Genomic DNA, 20,571 nt, shown 5'->3' with positions numbered 1-20,571 from the left:
CATTAAAATTATAATTTGACATTTCATACTAAATGCCTCTGCATATTTAACACTCCTATCCTCAAATAGGATCATGAAACAAGCAACCATATGCAAACAATGCAAACATAACAGCAATCTGTCTAAACAGAACAGTCTGTAAAGAATGCAAGAGGAATCATACTTCCCTAACTCCAAAGATTCTGAAACATTACCACACTGTAGATAATTTGTTGTTACTGATGGTGTAAAAATTTCAAGATTTTATCATGTCCTGACAATTCACCAATATTTAAAACACAACAACAAATTTTTTGTTTTTAAAACAACAACATATGGACTTGCAAAATAAGCATGGTAAAGGCTACACTTGACTTTTTATTGAACTAAAAGATGAAACACATTACTCTAAATAACAGAAAGAAATTCCTAATAAAATAAAATTACGCTCCAAGCAAAACACATATCATGTGGTGAATAAAAATATAGCTCCAAGTAAGGTTACCGATGAATAAAGACGAAAGAGAGGATGCCATCCGGGGCATCCCCAAACTTAGGCTCTTGGTTGTCCTTGAATATTACCTTGGGGTGCCTTGGGAATCCCCAGGCTTAGGCTCTTGCCCTCCTTATTCCATAGTCCGTCGAATCTTTACCCAAAACTTGAAAACTTCACAACACAAAACTCAACAGAAAACTCGTAAGCTCCGTTAGTATAAGAAAATAAATCACCACTTAGGTACTGTCAAGACAAGATTCATAATTTTTCTCACATGATGCCTACTGTACCATATCATTTCTACAATTTATATTAAGCAATATAAGCCATAGAAACTAGAAAACAAGCAAACTATGCATCAAAAACAAAATCTGTCAAAAACAGAACAATCTGTAGTAATCTGTAACTCTCAAATACCTCTCTAACTCCAAAAATCCTGAGAAGTTAGGAAGTCCTAGGAAATTTGTTTATTAATCCTCTTCAAAAATGACCAATATTTTATTGCGTTTCTGTTAAAAATGAAAACTAATTTCCTGGGCGCAAAAGTTTCTGTTTTTCAGCAAGATCAAATCAACTATCACCGTAAGCCATCGCAAAGGTCTTACTTGGCACTTTATTGAAACAAAATCTATAAAAAATGATTACTACAGTAGCTTAATCATGTGAACAGACAAAAACAGTAGGGGTAAATATTATGTTGTCTCCCAACAAGCGCTTTTCTTTAATGCCTTATTAGCTAGGTATGACGATTTCAATGATGCTCACATAAAAGATAAGAATTGAAACATAAGGAGAGCATCATGAAGAATATGACTAACACATTTAATCCTAACCCACTTCCTATGAATAGGGATTTTGTGAGCAAACAACTTATGGGAACAAGAATCAACTACCATAGGAAAGCAAAACAAGCGTAACTTCAAGATTTTAAGCACATAGAGAGGAAACTTGATATTATTGCAATTCCTACGAGCATATATTCCTCCCTCATAATAATTTTCAGTAGCATCATGAATAAATTTAACAATATAACCATCACATAAAGCACTATCTTCATGATGCACAAGCATATAAATTTTATTACTCTCCACATAAGCAGAATTCTTCTCATTCGGAATAGTGGGAGTATCATAAGAAACTCGAATAATATAAATTGTTTCCACATTAAAAGAGTAATGTTCAGAAAAAGGGTAATCATAATCATGACAAGTTTTATAAATATAATCATCACTATACTTTATAGCATAAGTGTCATCACAATATTCATCATAAGTAGCAACTTTGTTCTCATCATAATCAATTGAAACCTCTTCCAAGATAGTGGAATCATTACTAAATAAAGTCATGACCTCTCCAAATACACTTTCATCAATATAATCATCATACATAGGAGGCATGCTATCATCATAATAAATTTGCATATCAAAACTTGGGAGGTTAAAAATATCATCTTCATAAAACATAGCATCCCCAAGCTTGGGACAAACATTAATTGCAGCAAATAAATTCTCAAACATGCCATTCTCATCAAACATAGCATCCCCAAACTTGGGCCTTTGCATATCATAAGCATAATCACTCTCATCATTAATAGTATGGATAGAACCAATAGTATAGCAATTATCATCATCACAGTGAGTAATAGGAGCAACATCATTTGGGAGGGATACCTTTTTACCTTTGCTTCTCTGTCTTTTCTTTTTCTTCTTCACATTATGTGTGGGTTGAATCCTCTTATAGGAGCTCCTTATTAATTAGATTGGTTGAATAGAAAGCTCCTCCTCGTTACCTGATTCATCATAAGAAAGAATAGGAGGATACGGGGAAACCTCTTCCCTTTCATTAGTATTCTCTTCATCTTCTATTTGTTTTCTTGTCTTTATGTAATTGGCAATATAAGGATTTTCAATGCAATTCACCGCACAATACATATGTATTTCCTCTATATCAAAATCAAGAACTTTATCAAGGACAAATTCTGGAAGATCCTTAGTTATACGTTTCATTTCTTCATAACCCACAAGCAAACTAAGTTCATTATGATGTGAAAGGGAAATCAAGTCATCATAATTTTTGGACATGATCCGATCATGAAACAATTTGCATTGAAGATTTAAATGATCACGTTCATTGCAAAGTTCACAAGGATGTCAAAGAAATTTCAAATTTTCAGCACAAGCATCTAGCCTCTCTTGCAACCATTTAGTTTCTAAATACTTACGCCTCTTGCAAAATCTATCTTCCCTATTTGGTGTGTGCTTGCAAGCTCTATGCACTCCACAAAAGTTGACATGATTATAAGAGACATTTTCATCATGACTAGTGCAATCATCATTAGTACTATGGATATTAAAAGAGTTCATACTAACAACATTGCAATCATGCTCATCATTCAAAGAATTAGTGCCAAACATTTTAATGCATTCTTCTTGTAATGCTTTGGCACAATTATCGGAATCCTTATTTTCATGAAATATATTAAAAATATGAAGCATATGAGGCACCCTCAATTCCATTTTTTTTCTTTTATAGACTAAACTAGTGATAAAACAAGAAACAAAACGATTCAATTGCAAGATCTAAAGATATACCTTCAAGCGCTAACGTCCCCGACAACGGCGCCAGAAAAGAGCTTGATGTCTACTACACAACCTTCTTCTTGTAGACATTGTTGGGCCTTCAAGTGCAGAGCTTTGTAGGACAGTAGCAAATTTCCCTCAAGTGGATGACCTAAGGTTTATCAATCTGTGGGAGGCGTAGGATGAAGATGGTCTCTCTCAAACAACCCTGCAACCAAATAGCAAAGAGTCTCTTGTGTCCCCAACACACCCAATACAATGGTAAACTGTATAGGTGCACTAGTTCGGCGAAGAGATGGTGATACAAGTGCAATATGGATGGTAGATATAGGTTTTTGTAATCTGAAAATATAAAAACAGCAATGTAACTAATGATAGAAGTGAGCGAAAACGGTATTGCAATGCGTTGAAACAAGTCCTAGGGTTCATACTTTCACTAGTGCAAGTTCTCTCAACAAGGATAACATAATTAGATCATATAACTATCCCTCAACATGCAACAAAGAGTCACTCCAAAGTCACTTATAGAGGAGAACAAACGGAGATATTATTGTAGGGTACGAAACCACCTCAAAGTTATTCTTTTCGATCAATCCATTGGGCTATTCCTATAAGTGTCACAAACAGCCCTAGAGTTCGTAGTAAAATAACACCTTAAGACACAAATCAACCAAAACCCTAATGTTACATAGATACTCCAATGTCACCACAAGTATCCGCGGGTATGATTATACGATATGCATCACACAATCTCAGATTCATCTATTCAACCAACACAAAGAACTTCAAAGAGTGCCCCAAAGTTTCTACCAGAGAATCAAGACAAAAACGTGTGCCAACCCCTATGCATAAGTTCACAAGGTCACAAAACTCGCAAGTTGATCACCAAAACATACATCAAGTGTTCTCAAATCCTTAAAGACTCAATCCGATAAGATAACTTCAAAGGGAAAACTCAACTCATTACAAGGAGATAGAGGGGGAGAAACATCATAAGATCCAACTATAATAGCAAAGCTCGTGGTACAAGAACACGAGAGAGAGAGAGATCAAACACATAGCTACTGGTACATACCCTCAGCCCCGAGGGTGAACTACTCCCTCCTCGTCATGGAGAGCGCCGGGATGATGAAGATGGCCACCGATGATGGATCCCCCCTCCGGCAGGGTGCTGAAACAGGGTCCTGATTGGTTTTTGGTGGCTATAGAGGCTTGCAGTGGCAGAACTCCCGATCTAGGTTTCTTTTGGGGGGTTTCTGTATTTATCGGAATTTTTGGCGTGGTCTCACATCAGGGGGGTCTCCGAGTCATCCACGAGATAGGGGGGCGAGCCCAGGGGGTAGGGCGCACCCTCCACCCTCGTGGATGGCTCGGGACTCTTCTGGCCCAACTCTTTTACTTCCGGGGCTTCTTTTGGTCCATAAAAAATCATCAAAAATTGGCACGTCAATTGGACTTCGTTTGGTATTCCTTTTCTGTAAAACTCAAAAACAAGGAAAAAAAGAAACTGGCATTGGGCTCTAGGTTAATAGGTTAGACCCAAAAAATCATATAAAATAGCATATAAATGCATATAAAACATCCAAGATGGATAATATAATAGCATGGAACAATCAAAAATTATAGATACGTTGGAGACATTTCATCGTCCCAAAATCAATTCATCCCAAAGGTTTCAAGAGGCATTAGTCTTCATGCGACTGTTATTATTGCCATATATTTTTTGGACCTTGTTGTTTATCTTCTTATATAATAACCACATGCAGTCCTTCTGCATGGTTGAAAAAAGGTTTCAAAAGGCATCAATCTTTGTACATATTTGTTTCATCATTTCTACCATCTCTTGCATCTTCTTTAGATCTACCTGCCTCTAGTCACATAGTTTGCCCCTTTCTTTCTCCGTGCCCGTCATATTGAGTTGTAGCCTCCCTTTGCAATAACTCAGCTCCTTGCTCCATTGCTATTTGATCATGTTCATACTACAAACCTACCCATGGTAAATGAGCATGCGTAGCAAACAAATTCAGCAGGGGATCTTACCAATTTATGATCAAAATATGCTTTGTTGCGCTGTTTCCAATCAACCCGGGATTTTTTTGTCCCCACAGTTTGCAAGTTCTGCTATTAGGTAAGAATTTTGGGATCCTCCAAAAATACCGTGAGAAGTAACTAGGCCTATCTCTCGCACCAATACATTTGCATGCGATGCTCCAAATGTGGCCGCTGAGCAACAAGAAAAAATGTGATGAATGTCTTTAGGTTCTAGATTGGCATAGAGGGAACACATTTAGTTCCTTTTAATTAGATCGTCCTTTGTTGCAATGACATTGTGCCAAATGAGCCAAAGACATTTTTAGAGGAAGTTTAGCCTTCCAGAGATGCTTAAAGTATTTATCTGGATCTTCATCAAATAAATGATTATACAAGGATTTGACAACAAATTTGCCATTTTAGGACCACTTCCATTTGGGTGCATCAGCAATTTGGGAAATATACACAAACATCACCATTCTATTCAAGGTATTCATCTGCCCAATTATTTTTCATCCAACCATATTGAGGGATTGAGAAGATAGGTCTAGAGGGGGGGGGATGAATAGGCTACTTGACCAAATAAAAAACCTAGCCTTTTCCCAGTTTTAGTTCTTGGCAAGTTTTAGCAATTCACACAAGTCAAGCAACACCCTACACATGTAATTCTAGATAATGGGCAGTGGAAAGTAAAGACTTTGCATATGAACGTAAAGGAGGGTTGGAGAAAAATCAAACGCAATGAAGACACACTATTTTTGGCGTGTTCCTAGTAGGTTGTTCTATCTTACGTCAACACTTATGGTGACTTGAACCCACAGAGGGTAACGACTATGTGAGTCCATGGAGGGCCCCACCCATGAAGGGTCCACGAAAAAGCAACCTTATCTATGCCATCATGACTTCCGTCCACTAAGGACTAGCCTCACTCGGGGTGGATCTTCATGAAGTAGGCGAACTCCTTGCCCTTACAAACTTTTTGGTTCAACTCCACAAGATTTGGAGGCTCCTAAGTAACAGCTAACCGATCTAGGTGACACCACTCTCCAAAAGGTAATAGATGTTTTTATTGATGATGAACTCCTGCTCTTGTGCTTCGAAAGATAGTCTCCTCAACACTCAATTTCTCTCTCACACATATTTGGCATGATAGTAGGAGAAGCATTTGGAGTGGAAAGCAACTTGAGTGGGCTATAAATCAAGGATCAAAGGTTGAAGTGGGATCCCCTTGATTTCAACACATGTGTATGTGGTTCTTTGTCAGAAAATGGATATGGGAAGTGGTAGTTTAATCCTGGTTGCTCTCACTGAGAATAGGTGGAATGGTGGGGTATATATAGCCATCACCAAAAGTCTAACCGTTACACATCTTTATGCGCAACTCGGTGGGACCGGGTGAAACTACCCGGTGACACCGACTAGTTTAAAAGGTTTGAACTTTAGGCATTTCGGTGAGACTGGATGAAACAACTCAGAGGGACCGATGGGTGATGACCTAAGCACTTTCCACACTTCGGTGACACCGATCGAAACCACTCAAAAATTCTAAGATGAAATCGATAGGTTATAGAAGGTTGGCAAACGCACTTCAGTGGGACTGAATGTCATCTCAGTGAGACCGAGTTGCTAAGGTTTAGGCAGTGGCTCTGTCAAGTGTATCTCAGTGGTCCAGGTAGGAGTGAATCGATAGGACCGAGATAGGCTTTAGGGTTTTGGTCAGATAGGAAAGTGAGGGTTTGGTTGAGGGTTTTTGGAGCAATATCTCTAAGCACTTTGAGCAAATGACTCGTGATCAAAACCTCATCCCTGGTGACCCACAAGTATAGGGGATCAATGGTAGCTCTTTTCGATAAGTAAGAGTGTCGAACCCAGCGAGGAGCAGAAGGAAATGACAAGTAGTTTCTAGTAAGGTAATGCCTGCAAGTGCTGAAATTGTCAGTGCAGAGTAGTTTGATAAAAACATAATTTGCAACGAGCAAGTAACGATAGTAGTAACAAAAGTGCATCAAGGTAGCCCAATCCTTTTGAGTCAAAGGACATGCCAAAACGGTCTTTTATGATAAGCAAAGCGTTCTTGAGGGTACACGGGAATTTCATCTAGTCACTTTCATCATGTTGGTTTAATTTGTGTTTGCTACTTTGATAACCTGATATGTGGGTGGACCAGTTCTTAGGTGTTGTTCTTACTTGAAAAAACCTCCTACTTATGATTAACCCTCCCGCAAGCATCCGCAACTACGAGAAAAGTATTAAGAATAAATTCTAACCATAGCATTAAACTTTTGGATCCAATCGGTCCCTAACGGAATAGCGCATAAACTGGGATGTAGGCTTCTGTCACTCTCGCACCCATCATCTAATTGCTACTCCACAATGCATCCCCTTAGGCCCAAATATGGTGAAGTGTCATGTAGTCGACGTTCACATGACACCACTAAGGGAATCACAACATACACACTATCAAAATATCGAACACATATCAAATTCACATGATTACTTGCAACATGATTTCTCCCGTAACCTCAAGAACAAAAGTAACTACTCACAGATGATAAACATGCTCATGATCAAAGGGGTATTAAATAGCATATTGGATCTTAACATATAAAATTTCACCAAATAAACCATATAGTAATCAACTACAAGATGTAATCAACACTACTAGTCACCCACAAGTACGAATCTATAGTTCTAGTAACAAGATTGAACACAAGAGATGAACTAGGGTTTGAGAGGAGATGGTCCTGTTAAAGATGTTGATGGAGATTGCCCTCCCCAAGATGGGAGAGTTGTTGGTGATGAGGATGACGATGATTTCCCCCTCCGGGAGGGAAGTTCCCTCGGCGGAATCGCTCTGCCAGAGGGCAAAAGTGCTCCTGCCCAAGTTCCGCCTCGAGGCAGCGGCGCTTCGTCCCGAAAGTCCTCCACTTAGTTTTTTCTAGGTCAAAATGACTTATATACCAAAAGATGGGCACCAGAGGTGGGCTGAGGAGGCCACAACCCCCCAGGGCGCGCCAGGGGGCCTTGACGTGCCCAGGTGGGTTGTGCCCACCTGGTGGCCCCCTCTGGTAGTTATTTGTTCCAATAATTCTTATATATTCCATAAAAAATCCCCGTGAAGTTTCAGCTCATTTGGAGTTGTGTAGAATAGGTAGCCTGATGTAGCCTTTTCAGGTCCAGATTTCCAGCTGCCGGAATTCTCCCTCTTGGTGTGTACCTTGCAAATTATGAGAGAAAAGGCATTAGAATTACTCCAAAAAGAATTATTATTAATAAAAACATTATAAATAACAGTAAGAAAACATGATGCAAAATGGACGTATCAACTCCCCCAAGCTTAGACCTCGCTTGTCCTCAAACGAAAACCGAAATCGAAAAACATTCCACATGCTTTGAGAGAGAGGTGTCGATAAAAACAAAATACAGACATAGAAGCATCATGTTGACTATTATAACATCAACAAAATTAAACATAGGACTTTTATCATAGACCTTTCATCATATACTTCTCATGAATAAGTAATAGTTCATTGCACAATCGAAGTATAAAGCAAAATCTCTATTAGAAACCAACAAACTATGTTCTCAGTCAACTTTGCAACTACAAATCATCATCTTTTCAGGAAGGGTCACGTGTTGGAGCCTTTAGGCAAGTCCACATACTCAACCATCATATAGTCTTCAATGATTACTAACACTCACCGTGTACACATGAGCAAAACGTTTCAACCGGACACATAGAAATATAGGGGGTTATGGTTTCACCTCCCGTCGGTGTCAAAACCGGCGGATCTCGGGTAGGGGGTCCCGAACTATGCATCTAAGGCGGATGGTAATAGGAGGCAGGGGACACGATGTTTACCCAGGTTCGGGCCCTCTTGATGGAGGTAATACCCTACGTCCTGCTTGATTGTTCTTGATGATATGAGTATTACAAGAGTTATCTACCATGAGATCGTAGAGGCTAAACCCTAGAAGCTAGCCTATGGTATGATTGTATGTTGTCCTACGGACTAAACCCTCCGGTTTATATAGACACCGGAGGGGGCTAGGGTTACACAAAGTCGGTTACAAGGGAGGAGATCTACATATCCGTATTGCCAAGCTTGCCTTCCACGCCACGGAGAGTCCCATCCGGACACGGGACGAAGTCTTCAATATTGTATCTTCATAGTCCAACAGTCCGGCCAAAGGATATAGTCCGGCTGTCCGGGGACCCCCTAATCCAGGACTCCCCTTAGTAGCCCCTGAACCAGGCTTCAATGACGATGAGTCCGGCACGGAGTTTTGTCTTCGGCATTGCAAGGCGGGTTCCTCCTCCGAATACTCCATAGAAGATTTTGAACACAAGGATAGTGTCCGGCTCTGCAAAACAAGTTCCACATACCACCATAGAGAGAATAATATTTCCATAGATCTAATCTACTGACACGTTTGACAGCATGACATCACGCCACGGCCCGGTCGTTATTTGAACCGTTTTTCTCAACCAGCTACTGCACACATCGCGAGGTGGTTTCCTTGGCACGTCTTGTCGAAGCAGAGATCGTGTCCCCTTATCACGGGATTCTCATCAATACGGATGCAAGTAACCCAACCGCGCCATCAATTACGGCGCTTGGGGAATAATAGGTTTTACCAGGCGAGTGGGGAGGCGCATCGTCTCTTCCGCCCTTATAAAGGGATTAGGATTCACTCTTTTCACCCATGCCTTCTTCCCAATTCATTCCATTCTGCTCAGGCTCCAGTGCCCAAGCGTTCACCTTCTCTACCCACAAAAGGTCTTCCAAAGATGTCTGTATCCGAAGCAGGAGGAAAATGGATGGCCTCTACCGTCCGAGAGAAGGATATCAAAAAGATTCGGGAGGTCGGGTATCTGGTCAAGAAAATCAGCCACCGTCTCCCGACGGCGGGACAAATCGTCCCAACTCCGGAACCCCGTGAGAGGGTTGTATTCCTCCCTCACTTTGTCCGCGGGCTAGGGTTTCCCCTCCACCCGTTCGTACATGGCCTCATGTATTATTATGGGATCGATCTTCACGATCTATCCCCTAACTCCTTCCTCAACATATCAACATTCATTGTCGTGTGCGAGGCTTTTCTCCGTATTTCGCCACACTTCGGTTTATGGCTGAAGGTTTTTAATCTGAAGCCCAAGGTGGTGGGCAGCGAGCACGCTGAGTGCGGGGGCGCTATGGTGAGAAAGACGCCCAACGTCGTATGGCCAACGGGAACCTTTAATGATTCTGTCAAGGACTGGCAACAGCAGTGGTTTTACATCACTGAGCCGTGCGCCAAGGAATGGGCCGCCTCTCTCGAGTTTCGATCCGGCGCCCCTCTACGGCTTACATCCTGGGTCAAGAAAGGCCTGGACTGGTCCTTGTCTGACGAACTGTCGGTGCTTCAGACGCTGTTAAAGATATGGGAGATAAGAACATTGAACTTGTCAACGTAGTCCAGGTGATGTTAGTCCGCTGGATACTGCCTTGTCAACACCGGACTTGCAATCTATGGGATTTCGATCTGGCCAGGCACCAAACTTTGCGAAGGTTCTTTGGCTGCTCACACGAGGACATTTGGAAGGTGCTTTTCAAGTCCAGCAAATCATGGCCGGACTCCACCGAAGACCGCGAGTACCAACTGTCTCGCCCTGCAAGTTAGGTGAGTTTATCAAACTTTTCTATCCGCATGACCCAAAGGAAGCGCTTAACGCATGTTTATTCAACTCCCCCAGAGCTGGACGAAGAAGGCGGAGAAGATCCATTGTCCGGCCCCGTTGCCCGAAGACCCGGCCATCCCACTTCTAACGAAGATGCTGGTCCCGGCGCCCTACAAGGTGCCGAAGAAGACGGCCGAAAAGGAGGCCAAAAAGACCCGGGGCGGCCTTCGTCGTCGCGGCACTTAGGACACAATACCCGAAGGCTCCGATGCCCGTTTCACCTCCGAAGAGGATAAAAAAGAGGAGGAAGATGAATCCCCTGCAGGGGGAAGGAGGAAGAGGACGGGCTCCGCACCCTTGGAGGCCGAACTGCCCAAAAGGGGAAGGACTTCTCTTCCGAGGAGTCCACTGCCGCCGCCAACAGCGGCCTCGCATGGGATCCCAGGGCCCAACCCCTAGTCAACTCGTAAGTATATAAAATCTGAGTACGTTTAAGCGTCCGGACTCATCGTGGCTTAGTATTTTAACCTTAAGCCATATTTTTTGGTAGTCCGGTGAGGTCCCATACCAAACAATCCTCATCAGAGGACCTGCTGAGCTCGAATGCTATGGAGAGTGGGACGCCCCAAAAGGCCGCTTCCTCCAAACAGGTGCATAACACCGAGGCTTCGTCCCAGAAGGACCCCGACCAAGGAGGAAAGGAAGAAACCGTGAAGGCGGCGCCTGGAGGTCAAACCGCAGGGGCCGGACACGTGGGGGAAAAGATTCCCCTAGGGTCTGATGGAGGGGGAGACCCTGAGTTCGGCTCCTCACCGGATGCGATTCCAGAGGTTTATGCGGCTCCAGAATCAAGAAGGCAGCCTCCTTCGGCTGGAGGGGGCGTGCCTGTTCCGCCGGTGACCTCTGTCCATCCAGAGGTGTCGGATGCTTTGTTGGCGGCGTAACGAGACGCCTCCATTGTTGACGAATATCATGCCCTTATGGGTGCGGTGATTGAGAAGATTCAGTCAACCGAGAGTGGACTGAACGAAGCCTGTATCAGCCTTATAAGAGGCTTTGAGGTATGTTTTATAAGTTGTCGAAGAGTGTCATAGTATAGATAGTAGCCCCTGATACCCTGTTCGGTGAAAGAAGGAACCGGACAGGGGATCGCATTGATGATCACAGGAAGACTCATTGAGTGATATTGATTTCTTTTCTGTTCCAAGCAGATACCTGTAGCAGCTGCTGCCTCTCGTACTGCGGAGATCTCCGGACTGAGTCAAAGTCTGGAGCGGCCATAGAAGGAATTGGCCAATTAAAAATGCAGTTGAGGGATAAACAAGGTATGCACAAGAGTTGCACGCATTTATTGTGAAATAAATGTTCAGTATGAAATAAGCCGCATAATTTGTGCTAGGGGCTATGAGCGAAGTCGAGGCCCTCAAAAGGGCCGTTGCCGAGGCAGAGAAAAAGGCGGCCATGGAGCGGACTCTTCGTGAGAAACACGAAGCCAGAGTTATTAAAGCTGAGCAGGAGCTGCAAGAGGCCGTAAGTAAATGCGACGCAGAGTTTAACGGAGAAAGAGTCCGAACTCACCAAGGCGTGTCAAGCCACGGGTGACACCCGGGGGGAAACCCAAAGCGCCATCCAGGGGATCCAAGAGGTGAGGAAGATCGCGGCGGGTAAAGCTTTTCCCATGTAAAGCAAGTATTTGAAGGGAAAACTATGTTTCTGATTGTGAATCCGGACTTCCCAAGTGTATTTGCCGAGCTACCTCACAATATATCAGATGCCGCTCACTTCTACCGAGCCGAAGTAAGGAACACCGCCGATAAGCTCTTTTGGTCGCAGTATTTGGCACCGAATTATCCGGTGCCTTTTGTCGATCAACTGAAACAGCTGATCGAACTGCATAAGGCTGCGGAACTAGCCATGAAAGACGTGGTTATTCGGCTATGGCCTGCCGGGCCTATTCCAAGCAGCTACTTCGGGCTCGTGAGGCGGCTTGTAAGCGCTTGCCCTCGACTTGACGTCATCAAGCGGTCGGTCTGTATAGAAGGAGCGCGAATGGCCTTCGCCCTCGCAAAGGTGCACTGGGGGAAGATGGATGCCAAAAAGCTAGTGACCGAGGGACCGCCGGAGGGGAAGGAGCACCGCAAGCCCGAATTGTATTATAAGAGTGTCCTGAAAGGATCCTACCTTGCGGCGGAGCTATGTACTAAGGACATTATATTTCCATGAATGCCGATCATGTTGTCCGTTGTAATGTTTGAACAAGGTCGTTGATATGTCGCCTGTTATATAAAAGTTTACCCTCCTGTGTGGCCGTTTGTGTGTTAAGGCTGAGAGTTGGCCAGTCGTCGGCTTCTTCCCCCACATAACGAGTACAAGGGTGTTCGGGATAAACCTGAGCACTCTTTATCCCAGTTTTGGGTCCTCCGAAGGAGGTGCTCAGCACAACGAACTAGGCAATCGGACTATAGGTCTTTATCACTCTCACTTAGCCATAGGAGCTTTAGTATGGTTGGCGCAGCCCCTTGTGTTCGGAAGACCGTACTAGGGGCTCTATAAGCGCCAGATCGGAGAAAAGGCCAATCCATCGCACGCTGCATTGGTTATGGCATTATGCGGGAGAAATCCTTAAAGATTTTGTGACCGCTCGAACAGCTGTAACACCCCGGTGTAATGATGCTACAGTAACCCTGGGGTTAAGTTAATCATTTTGCTAAACAAGTGTTTGATCACCCTCTCTCTCATTTCAGATTCCAGTTGAATTCAATTTGAATTTATGTGTGAAATTCAAAAATGCTCAGACATGAAATCTAAAATGTTCATCATGTGGCAAATAATCCCTAACTAATTTTGGTGGTGGAACCAACCTTTTATAAAGTGTTTAAATGCCTTTTAATAAGGAAACCAGAAAAGGTTTTTTTGTTAAAAAATAAGAAAAGGGGAGAGGCCCCGCCCCTCACTGGGCCTTCGGCCCAGGTAACCCCTAGGCCGGCCCAGCCGTGCCTAACTAACCCCCACTCCCTCGCTAACCCTAACCCGGTCGCCCCGTTCCCCCACTCCCTCCCCACGCGCCCCACTCCCCCACGTTTTCCCTCGCTCCTCTGCCCCCCGTCCCGATCCAGATCGAGGGGCGGCAACCCCGGCGACCGCGCCCCACCCGACCCGAAGCCGCTCGTTGCCCCGACCCCTTCGCCCCGCCGCTATGCGCCGAAGCCGGATCGCCGGCGCCGCCTCGCCCCCGACACCCGTGGCGCCCCGAGGCCGACGTCACCGCGCGGCCCGTCGCTGGACTTCCTCGTCCACGTCGCTCGCCCCCTCATCTCGCCCTCATCGGCTCCGTCGAGCCTCACCGACCCCCCCTACTCTGCAACGGGGGTGAGCCCTCCTTTCCTTCTCGTTCTGCGTCGACCAAACGCCATCATCGCGCCCTGACCGCGCACCCCTTTGCACCGCCCGCGCCCATGGCTCGCCTCCCCTGCTTCGCCCGCTCGCGGCCATCACCGCTGCCGCCGCGACCGGGCGCTACCTGCAGCCACGCCAAACCTCCCCTGCTCGCGTGTCCGAGCCCCGCCCCGCGGCTCTGCTCCGCCAGCACCGCCGCCCGTGTAGACCCGCGCATGCCCCGCTCGCTCCTTTGCCTCCTCCTGCTGCTCGCGCCAACCGCGCCATCGCGCGCTCACCGCAGCGCCCTGCAGCACCTCCGCCGCCCGGCGCCCGCTGCTGCGGCCTTGCTGGCCCGCACGCTCGCAGCCATCTCCGCTCGTGCTCACCGCTCGCCATTGCCGCTCGGCCCTGCCGTCCCTTGCCGCGGCCTCGCCCGCGCCTGACCACGCCCGGGGTCGCCAGCACGTCTGCGCCTAGCGCGCCCATGGGCACGCGCCCATTCGGGCGGCGCTTGCGCCTGTCGCCCGTGCCCGCTAGCCCCTTCGGGCCACTGACCAGAGGGGCCCAGCCCATAGAACGTTTTGAAAAAAAATGAAAAAAGAAAATAAAAATGAATTAATAAAATTAATAATTAATTACATTGATTAGTTAGTGAATTAATTAAGTTAATTAATCCTATTTAATTAACCTAATTAATTAGTTAGTTTAATTAAACACTAATTGGATTAACTAAACCCTAATTAACCTAAACAGAGGATGACAGGTGGGCCCCGCTGGACCCACAGGCCAGGTTTGACTCTGGTCAGCTGGGTTTGACCTGCTGACATCATGGTGATGTCATGCTGACATCACCTTTCACTGTTCTGGATAATGTTCAATTTAAACAATTAAAATAATTCCAGAATATGTTTAAAACTTTGAAAAATCATATCAAATAAACCGTAGCTCGGGTCGAAAAACTTTATACATGAAAGTTGCTCAGAACGACGAGACGAATCCGAAAACGCGGTCCGTTTACTTGTCAGATGCCTCTAACTATCTGAACATGGAACATTCCCCCTCCGGTCATCTGTCTGACACAGGTCCGGAACCGTGATTACATTCCCGGTTGAATTCCCCCTTCACCTATATCATGTAGCCATACATTAGGTCACACCCGGCATAGCATATTGCCACGTTATGCTTTGTGATGCTATGTTTGCTTTATATTTACTGTTTCTTCCCCCTCTTCTCTCAGGTAGACCCGAGACTGATGCTGCCCCTGTGATCGACTACGTCGATGACGACCCCTCCTTCTTGTCTGAGCAACCAGGCAAGCAAACCCCCCTTGAGCATTCTGATATCGCCCATTTCTTTCCCTCTCATGCTTGCATTAGAACTGCTACTGCTTTCTGTATGATCCTACTCTAATGCATAGCCTGTTGTTGTTACCTTCTTTCATACCTTATCTGCTTATCCTAAACTGCTTAGTATAGGTTGGTTAGTGATCCATGAGTGACCCCCACCTTGTCCCAGTTGCCCCACTTTTTGTTTGATGACTCGATCAACGTGATCGACGTCCAGGCCCCGACACCGCACATCACCCCCCCCCCTAGTTGAACGACTCTGCAGAGTTACCATCGAGTGTCGAGGGTGGAACCTCTTACATCACTCCTGATGAGACATCTGTAGTGTAGCTAATCGGTCGTGGTCATCGAGGGTGATTTCCTCCTTAACCACTTCCGGTACGACTCTGTCATGCAACCCCTCAAGTGTGAACCTCGAGGGTGGTTCCTCTTACGTCCACCTTGATGATTACATCGAGTTGAATTTACCGGGGGTGATTCCTCGGGTTTTCCCCTTGATGTTTGCACACACGGATACTTGGACTTTACAGTTGTTACTTGGATAGGCGGGTCGACCCTAAGGGGTACCCGCGAGTGATGTGGAGTCGGGTGGACCTGGAGGGTGCCCGCGAGATACTTACGAGGCGTGGCCGGGCATTCTTAGCCCTTGCCGCAAGTACTCGAGACGGGGCGACGGGGTCACATCGATCGTGAGTCTCTTCTCGTTACCACGCGTTCCTAATCCACTACGATTTGGATATTTGATCCGAGGGGCCTCTGGCCTGATAGCACTAACCATCACGTGGGCATAGTATGGGCGTTCTGCGTCGTATACATCAGCCTAAGCTTAATAGACGTCAGCGACTGAGCGGTGCGCGCCGGGTTGGACTGCGTAAGCACCTGCCTTTTTGAAGGAGGTAGCTAGGTCTGCTCACCGGCCGCGTTCGCAACGTGCAGGAGTTTCCGGGGAGATGGCCCATGACCCCTGGGGGAGTAGGTTTAGTCCGGCGTGCTGGCCTCTCTATTAAGCCTAGGTCGGGTTGCGGCGTATTGTTTGGCCGAGGCCGGGCATGACCCAGGAAAGTGTGTCCGGCCGGAGTTTATCGAGCATGGTGGGTAAGTTGGTGCACCCCTCCAGGGAAGAAAACATCTATCGATAGCCTGTCCTATGGTAACGGACACTTGGAGTTGTATCCCGATCGATACAACTAGAACTGGATACTTGAGATGAGACATGGAGATGAGACTTGGATATGAGATGATAACTGGATAGTATGGCTCTGGGATTGCTTTCTCGCAGGGAGTCGAGAAAGGATCTCTGGCCGAGGTTGATAACACTTCTACTACTTTACTTTATGCTACTCTACTCCCTCCTGTTGCTGCAAGATGGTGGTTTCCAGAAGATGCTACTCTTCGATAGGCTAGGATTTCCCCTTCCCTTCTGGCATTCTGCAGTTTAGTCCACAGATACAACCCATTCCTTTGATACAGATGCATACTTAGTTTAGATCTGATGTAAGTCTTGCGAGTACTTTGGATGAGTACTCACGGTTGCTTTGCTACTTCTTTTCCCCCCATACCCGATTGTTGCGACCAGAAGACGGATCCCAGGAGCCAGATGACGCCACTGATGACTACTACTACCTGGAGGATGCCTACTACTACGTGAAGACCGCAGACGACTAGGAGTAGCTAGGAGGCTCCCAGGCAGGAGGCCTTGCCTTTTCGATCGTTGGTCCTTTTGTGCTAGCCTTCTTAAGGCAAGCTTGTCTAACTTATGTCTGTACTCAGATATTGTTGTTTCCGCTAACTCTTGTGTATTCGAGCTTATGTATTTGAGCCCTCGAGGCCCCTGGCTTGTAATATAAAGCTTGTATTATTTTAATTTGTGTCTAGAGTTGTGTTGTGATATCTTCCCGTGAGTCCTTGATCTTGATCGTACACATTTGCGTGTATGATTAGTGTACGATTGAATCGAGGGCGTCACAACAGCTGACCAACTCTCGCCATATCATGACAGTCAGTTTTCGCCTTTCTCTACTGAGGTGCTCATCCGGAAGAACTGGGACACAATCGCAGTAGTTCTCCCAGTGCTACCTTAGCCGATATAGCGGAACGTAAGGTACCAAAACATGGGAGCCGGACAAACCCAACTATTGACCCAAGACATGATTCGGAGCTGATGCATATAATGCTATAAGTTCGGGGTGCCGAACTTCCATCAAGGTGTTCAGACTTTTATTGCCGTGTTACAGGGAAAACGAAGCCCTGGCATATTTAAGGCATATCGCTGTGTACGGATGCCATTTGACGAAATGATTTCGATAATAAATAATCAGCAGGTAAACGTCATATAAATCCACATGTTGTATTTGAATAATACGTCTATGCGTATGGGTACAAGTAATGTGATAAAAAAGAGTTGTGATAGCAGAACCTGCTGTGACCAGGGGGAAGAGGTTGAGTGCAGATCCGTATTGTAGCGGGACGTTCGCTGTAGGGAATGTCTAAGGATCCCCTGACACATTCGAGCTGCCTCTGTGGAGTCCGTCCTGGTCAGTGCAAAGGTGAACCTGCGAAGGAAATATAAGAAATGTTTGTATGCCAGAGGGCGGTTGAACCGCTGAGTTCGTCCTGTCATGGCCTTCGCCGGAGTGTTTAGTTGAGCCCTGGACGCGCCGGGGTATCCTTCCGCGAAGTAGTTCGGAGCCCCTTGACGGTGTCCGGGAGCCTGGGCGTCGACTCGAGGTTCGGCTGCAAGGTGCTGCTCGTTGTTCCTGCTGCTAAGGCAGTGATGTATTTGTTGGTGCCAAGGGAAGGTTCGACCTTGCCATGAACCGTGATGACGCCGCGTGGACCGGGCATTTTGAGCTTACAGTAGGCATAATGTGTATTCGAGCTTATGTATTCGAGCCCTCGAGGCCCCTGGCTTGTAATATAAAGATTGTATTATTTTAATTTGTGTCTAGAGTTGTGTTGTGATATCTTCCCGTGAGTCCTTGATCTTGATCGTACACATTTGCGTGTATGATTAATGTACGATTGAATCGATGGCGTCACAAGTTGGTATCAGAGCCGACTGCCTGTAGGTAGCCCCCTTTCCAACTCCTTGGCCGAAGTCGAGTCTAGTCACTACAAAAACTTTTACTAACATGGCTGTGTGGCTTACGGGCCCACGTCACCATATGGGTGGTATTAGGATCTTTTATTCCTCGTCTATACTCTGGGACTCTGATCTCTCTTCTATTCGGGTTAAAATGGTTTTACTAACTCTAACATTAGGATCCCGTGACCACATCCACCCCAAAGCTGGATAAGCCATAGTTTTCCTTAGAATAGTGTTCTGGATAGTACACACACTGTCGTGTTGACTACTAAGTGGTATCCATCGTACCTCTTTCATTATGCATGTTTCATCATGATTGATCCTTGTCTTTGCAAATGCTCAATGCTCAACTACCCCCTGTTACATGTTAGTAGGATGGTTAGACCCGCTGGTCGTGGCCGTGGTGCCAACGATCCACCACCGCCTGAATTCTTTGCTGGAATGATGCAATAGTTTGAGTTGAATCGCCAGTTCATGGAAGGAATGATGGCTCAGTTTCCTCGTCCGAACATGAATCAACAGCCAACCCAGGAACTCTGCAGGACTTCATGCGTCTCAACCCAACTATTTACCGCAGCTCAACTCAACCCCTTGATGCTGATGACTGGCTTCGCGACATCACATATGAAATGGAGTCTGCTAGTGTGGCCCCTGCTAGCTATGTCACCTTTGCATCTTTCTTTCTGAAGGGTCCCACTGCTCAATGGTGGGACAGCCACAAGCGTACCCTGCCTACTGGAACGGTCATCACTTGGCCGGATTTCCAAGCTGCCTTCCGTGCTCGCTTCATTCCTCAGGGAATCATGGACAGGAAGAAGCAAGATTTCCACAACCTCACCCAAGGCAACAATACTGTAGATGCTTATCAGCGGGAATTTCTGGACTTGTCTCGTTATGCTGAAGAAGACATTGCAACTGATGCTCGTAGGCAAGAAAAGTTCCGTGATGGACTTCACCCTGATATTAAGCTAGCACTGCTCGCTCATGACTTTGCCGACTTTGCCACCTTGGTGAACAAGGCTATTCAGGTTGAGACTGGTCTTCAGGAACACCAGGGATCCCTTAGGCGCAGTCGTGACGCTGGCTCATCTTCGGGTCCGTCAGCGCAGAAGCGTCGGATATGGATTCCCCACAACATGTATCGTCCAGCTGCACCTGCACCAAGACAGACCTATGCCGCACCCCGTCTGCCTCCTCCACCGCAGAGGCAGCCCCTTCTGGCTGTACCACCCCAAGCTTCTGCTCCCAATCCCAATGATGGTATGTGCTTCAAGTGTGTCCTTCCGAGTCATCATTCTAGGAACTGCCCTCAGAATTAGAATCAGCTGGCTCTGCCTTCTAATGCTCGTGGCATCAATTAACCCCGCAACCACAATGCTAGACCATATGGTTGTGGTCAAGCTAATCATGTTGATCTGAATGAAGCTCAAGACCAACCTGCCACTGTGATGGGTACTCTGCTCGTTAATTCAGTACCAGCATCTGTTTTAATTGATTCAGGAGTATCGCATTCTTTCATATCATAAGAGTTTGCATTCATGCATGGCATTAAATACGAAGAGATGCACACTCCACTAGTGGTAAAAACCCCTGCGGGCCAATGCCAAACCTCCATGGTTAGCCACAACGTTTTAGTTGAAATCGAAGAGTTGGAATTTTTTGCATCCCCCATTATTTTGAAGTCTTCCAATATTGACCTCATCCTGGGGATGGATTGGTTGAAAGCACATACAACTTCTATCGTTTGCGCCACTAAAACCGTCCACCTTCTGCACCCTTCACGTGAGATAGTAAGCTACAATGCTCGTCTGGTTTAAAACGCTGAAGCTCGACTTTATGTCTTGAATGCGTTGAACGCAACACCTCTTGAGGGAATTGAAAAGATCCCAGTTGTTCGCGACTTCCTAGATGTCTTTCCAGAAGAACTTCCAGGAATACCTCCTACTCAGGCTGTCGAGTCCGTCATCGACTTGAAACCAGGCACCGTTCCTATTGCCAAACGACCCTACAAGATGCCA

The 20,571-nt window shown here is 45.9% G+C and overlaps 1 protein-coding gene across 1 annotated transcript; it reads left to right on the top strand.

Annotated features, from left to right (window-relative positions):
* The first annotated feature begins 19,101 nt into the window (after window positions 1-19,101).
* LOC147991147 (uncharacterized) lies at window positions 19,102-20,002 on the top strand. Its single transcript, XM_087538542.1, has 3 exons — window positions 19,102-19,581; window positions 19,703-19,813; window positions 19,979-20,002. Exons 1-3 carry the CDS (start codon window positions 19,102-19,104, stop codon window positions 20,000-20,002), a joined length of 615 nt encoding a protein of 204 aa, XP_087394668.1.
* Window positions 20,003-20,571: the final 569 nt, after the last annotated feature.

The sequence above is a fragment of the Triticum urartu genome, chromosome 1A, assembly GCF_056163025.1.
Source record: "Triticum urartu cultivar PI428250 chromosome 1A, HENAU_Tu73, whole genome shotgun sequence".
Classification (NCBI taxonomy): Eukaryota; Viridiplantae; Streptophyta; class Magnoliopsida; order Poales; family Poaceae; genus Triticum; species Triticum urartu.
This window is presented reverse-complemented; position numbering and strand designations above follow the sequence as displayed.

Excerpts from the sequence above, each read along its gene's own strand:
- LOC147991147 (XM_087538542.1), top strand. The coding sequence starts at position 19,102 with ATGCGTCTCAACCCAACTATTTACCGCAGCTCAACTCAACCCCTTGAT. Across the intron at positions 19,582-19,702 it reads TGGTGAACAAGGCTATTCAG|CTGCACCTGCACCAAGACAG; the intron begins GTTGAGACTGGT and ends TGTATCGTCCAG. Across the intron at positions 19,814-19,978 it reads TGCTCCCAATCCCAATGATG|CTCAAGACCAACCTGCCACT; the intron begins GTATGTGCTTCA and ends ATCTGAATGAAG.